The sequence below is a fragment of the Bison bison genome, unplaced genomic scaffold, assembly GCF_000754665.1.
Source record: "Bison bison bison isolate TAMUID 2011002044 unplaced genomic scaffold, Bison_UMD1.0 scf7180017864044, whole genome shotgun sequence".
Taxonomy (NCBI): Eukaryota; Metazoa; Chordata; class Mammalia; order Artiodactyla; family Bovidae; genus Bison; species Bison bison.
The window spans coordinates 604,301-609,160 of record NW_011494616.1 but is presented as its reverse complement, the minus strand read 5'-3'; the positions used below and the strand labels follow the sequence as shown (position 1 = coordinate 609,160).

The following is a 4,860-nucleotide window of genomic DNA, read 5'->3' as shown; positions in this document are numbered from 1 at the left end:
ATTGAATAAATAAATAACTGGATAAATGAGGGCTTGATGGAGCCACTAGCACTACATAAGAAGTTGGGAAGCTGAGTACAGTTTGATGATGAGTTGAGATACATTTACTTTTGACATACTGAATTGAGCAATTTTAAATTTATCTTTAAAAATACAGGTATGCTAGTTCTAGTAGCCAAAAAGTTATCTAGAAAAAGAGAAAATGAGTAATTTTATTTTATAAAACTAATATAGGGGTCACTGTCCAAATTTCAGTTTATTTTATTAAAAGTGCTAGAGCGGAAAAAAAAAACAAAACACTCCCTAGTTTTGTTGTTTGGTTTAGTTGGTTACATTTTTTCCTTTACGTATTTATCCTAATATTCTTATGGTAGAGGTAGAAACAATATTCAAAAAAAGAAATCATCTTTGGGAAAGTGGTCATTTCAGAACTAATTCATTTCCCATAGATAGAAGAACTAGGAAAACTTTTAATTTCCAGGACAAGCAAATCCCTATAATGCTGATGGGAGGGTATGTGAACTTGCAGATCTGCTCCGAAGGCAATCTGGCCTTTAGCTACAAAGTTGAATGTTCACTTGGTACAGAAGTTTCACTTCTAGTTACTTAGTATCAGGAAATTATCATAGGCACAGAAAATATTTATAAGAGTGCTCTTGCATCATCATTTATTTTTTAAAAGAGAAAATAGCCATCCACTTGTAAAGTACTGGAGTGAAGTTGTGATACATGGATATAATAATAAAATACAGTGATCAAAATTACATTTGAGTAATACTTAAAGTCAAGGAAAGAGTGCTCATTCTATAATGCTGAGTGGACAAATTCCAAAAGTATCCCAAATTTGTTTAACACATTGAATTTATATCTGTATAAAAAAGACTAAAAGAAATAGATTAAAACGCTATGTGGTAACATGAAGTGATTTAAATTTATTCTTAAATTTTAATTTTCTAAACTTTTTAGGATGAGTATATATTACTTCTTAATAAAATGAAACACGTTTCTAAAAGGCTAATAGGGAGACCTGTGTGTGTCTGTGCACATCCGCCCAAGGATTTGCGAGGTGAGAGCAAAATATAGTGTTGGAACAATACGATTTATTCACTTTACAGTAGATGGGGATTATTCATTCTGATTCCTCTCCTCACTTACCTACTGCTATCTTAAGAACCCCGTTTCAGTTGTTGGCAGAAGTTCTTCCTTAGCACAAAAGAACTGTGGAATGGCAGACCTTCCAAACGGGAGGGAGCCCCTCAGCACGATCTTGCTTCAAACTCATCTCCATCGCACACTTTTTGGCAAAGTGGAAGAATGAATTTCCTCCTCTGAGGTTTTCTCTCCCTTATCCCTAGATGCAACTAGAATGAAAACTATCTTTCCCTACGTACAGCTAAAAATTTGAAAGTGCGCGCTCTGGTGGGGCTTCCCCTGGGAAGACCCGGCCCTTTTCCCCCGTAGGCGACCAGGGGAAACAACTGTAGGTGGTAAAGGCTCCGGGGGCCCGAGACGCCTTGTAAGCCCAGCTGCACCCCCAGCGCGTAAGCTGGAGCTGTCCCCAGTTCCCTCCCGGTTCAAGCATCCTACTCCGGGAGGGGCCACACCAGGGTTGCTGTTTAGAGCCTAAGCGGAGGGGAAGGTAAGGGGAGGGAGAGGAGGCGAGGGGAGGGGAATAATGTCTCCTGGTTTCTCATTTCCTTCATTCTCTCGACAAGACTAAGAGGACCGCACGAGAGAGCCGGAGCGCCCTGGGCCTCTCAGAAGACCCAGTAACCCTCACTCCTCACCGGACTAGGACCACCCTCTCCGCCCCTCTCCCCTTCCCGCGCCCCACGAGCACGGGCCGGAGCGGAGCGCCTGCCTGGGATGGCTCAGCGCCGATTCTAGAGGCAAAAAAAAAAAAAAAAAAAAAGGAATATCTCCTTATAGTTATATTAAAGAAGAAACAAAGAAAGAAAAGTTAAAAGCTAGGACTGCACAGACGCTCCCGAAGTCTCCCGACTGCGGGGAGGGTTAGCTTCCCACCCGCCCGACAGACGCTGCTTGGGGACGTGGGCCTCGACTGCCCCAACTCGGTTTTAGCTCGTCCTCACTCGCCTCGCCGGCTCCTGCCCCATACTCCATCGACAGCGACCGCATATATATTAAATCTACGGCTTCCATGCCTCTCGAGGACTGTGGACATGTTATAATCCAGAACCAAGCTCCTGCGAAGGCCAGCCGTTCTGTCTGGGAGGGCCCCTCCTGGCCTTTCCGTCGCACCCACTGCTGGGTCTTCAAACACCCCAAACCCGTGCGCGCCCAGGCAAGGAGTGGGCAGACACTTCCACCCGACCCTGGCTCAGTCTCTTTCCTTCTCCAAGCTCTCCAAGAGCTCGGTCATGAAGGAGATGTAGACAATGGCCAGGCGTAGAGTCTCGATCCGGGAGAGCCTCTTCTCGTAAGCGAAAGTGGGCACCTTCCTCCGCAGCTGATCGAAGGCCTCGTTGAGGTTGAACATCCGCTTCCTCTCGCGGATGTTGGCTGCTTGGCGCTGGGCGTAGGTGATCACTCTTTTCCTCTTGGGGCGGCCCAGTAGGGAGGCGCCTCTCCCGTGCTCCTCTTCCTCCTCGTTTTCCCCCTCTTCTCCTTCCCCCTCCTCTTCTTCTGGATCCTCTTCCTCAAAACGCGCCAGACTCCTGGGTCTTCCGTCTCGGAGCACAAGGTCCTGGTGGTTCCCATAGGGGACCCTAGGTGTCAAGTCGCAGAGGAGAGGGTGCCCCGGGGAGGCTAGGGATAGGTCTGCGACGAAGTCCAGGACGGTGGCGTCCACGCAGCTCTCGGGAAAGGCTGCCATCGCGTCTGCTTGGCCCTGCGTCTCATAGGTTTATTGAAGGGAGGGGCAAGCCTGGTGACGGCCTTCCTAACAGCCCTGAATCTGATGGGTCACCATCACCGAAGGGTCAGGGACATTAATATGTATAACCAAGCTGATAACAGGATTAGCTGCACCGATAGGGAAGGCTCTGACAACGTCCCTCCTTTCGAAACTGATGGAAGAAGACAAGCTTGAGAACGCCGGGAAGACTCAAAGGAATAGGCCTCCAATTCTGCGATCCTTTCCGCCCTGCCACCTGGGACAGTTCCTTCTTGGCAACAACCTCCAGCTCTTACCTGCTGTGCTTTTTGTTTGTCTCGACACTCCCGCAGCCAACTAATATTCTTCAAGCTCCTTGTCTCATGTAGTTCTTTAATTTAGCTTTGGGTTTTCAAAGCAAGGATGTTTTCCACCGCTCTGGCTTCTCCTTGGCTTCAGGGTGGGAGTTCCGAATCTTGCCACCCTCTGCTGCCAATGGGTGTGAGACAAGTGCATGTGCTTTTAATGATGTCCAGAAGAGGGGCCCTGTCTGCCAGGGGTCGAGGGGAGCTGTTTGTCTGGTATCCCAGTGCAGCGGCTACTGAAAGGCAAGATCTTCCATTAGCTTAAGTAAGCATCGTAGGAGGGGCGAGGGGGCATTCCCCAGAGTCGCTCTTGGAATCCTCTTTCTCTTTCCACTGCAAGGTAAACAGCTCTCCTGCCGCTTTACGAACCCTGGCTTCTAAAATCTGTTTCGCTATAATCAATCTAACAATTGAGATACTTGACTTTCCTTTCCTAACCTTTATCCCCCACCCACGTAAAGGATTTTACTTAGAGGGCAAAAAGTGATGATGGCAATAACATGAAAAAGAGAAGCTCAGAGTGTTTCTCCCAGCGTGCTTCACTGTATAATCCCTATGTGGGAGGAAAGCAAACCCTCCCCCCAAACAAAACAACTTCAGTCTCCTTTCAAAATTTCGATTCACCTTTTGATAAACTAATTGCTCGATCAGCTCACCCTCCGCGGAGAATTCTTTCAAACTTTAAATTGCTGATTGGTATCCCTGAACAAAGAATAATCTTTACACTTCTATCTGGTTACATTTCCTCATTACCACCCTGCAAGATTTAAGCCTAGAAACTATACTGCATTGTGAGAGGGTTTGTTTGTTTGTTTGTTTTGAGGTGAATAAAGATTATAAATTTGGTATAACTAAAATAAAATTTTACTGATTTCAAATATATCTCATGTATATATATATACATATTTTTTAATATAGAAGAGTTCAGTTTTCTTTTTTGCCAATAGCTATATTTAATTATTCAATGTAAAGATTTTTAAGAGACAGGGTGGGGCAAAACAACACCTAAGAAAATCATTTTGAAGATGTATTAAAAGAAAGCTTAAAAAGATGAGTGCAGAGACGCCTTGGTTCAAGGGAGAAATACGAAGACATCAATTCCTATTGAGGTAAGCAGTGACTGGGATGCTTATGTTAGTACATTGGACAGCTCCCAGAAACTGCCTGCTTCTAACAGGTAAGCACAATATTTTTTATTTTCCTAGTCTGCCGTTCTGTGAGTACTCCCAGATCCTATTAAAGCAATATAATCTTGGAGTCTTCTTTTGGCTTTCTATTATTTTTCTTATTAAAAAAAATTGTGTCTGGGTTCTCTCCTTTGCTCTTTTGTCCCTTAATTAGTTTTCTTTTCCCTTGCTGTGTTTACTTTTCACTCTCCAATTTACATTGTGATAACTCAAGTAGAAAAGAATAAAAATTAATGTCCCTGAAAGATGTAATGAGAATATCTCTGACTGAGAGTACCTATTTGGCTTTTACTAAAAATGGTGGCTTAGAGGATAAAGCATCTGCCCACAATGTGGGAGACCCAGGTTCGATCCCTGGGTAGGGAAGATCCCCTGGAGAAGGAAATGGCAACCCACTCCAGTACTCTTGCCTGGAAAATCCCGTAGATGGAGGAGCCTGATAGGCTATAGTCCATGGGGTCGCAAAGAGTCG

General features: G+C 44.9%; 1 protein-coding gene across 1 annotated transcript; it reads right to left on the bottom strand.

The window, feature by feature from the left end:
- Positions 1–2,341: 2,341 nt before the first annotated feature.
- Positions 2,342–2,836, bottom strand: FERD3L (Fer3-like bHLH transcription factor). The gene has a single exon (XM_010835604.1). The coding sequence runs from the start codon at positions 2,834–2,836 to the stop codon at positions 2,342–2,344; it is 495 nt and encodes a 164-aa protein (XP_010833906.1).
- Positions 2,837–4,860: the final 2,024 nt, after the last annotated feature.

Coding starts and splice junctions, on each gene's coding strand:
- FERD3L (XM_010835604.1), bottom strand. CDS start 2,836: ATGGCAGCCTTTCCCGAGAGCTGCGTGGACGCCACCGTCCTGGACTTC.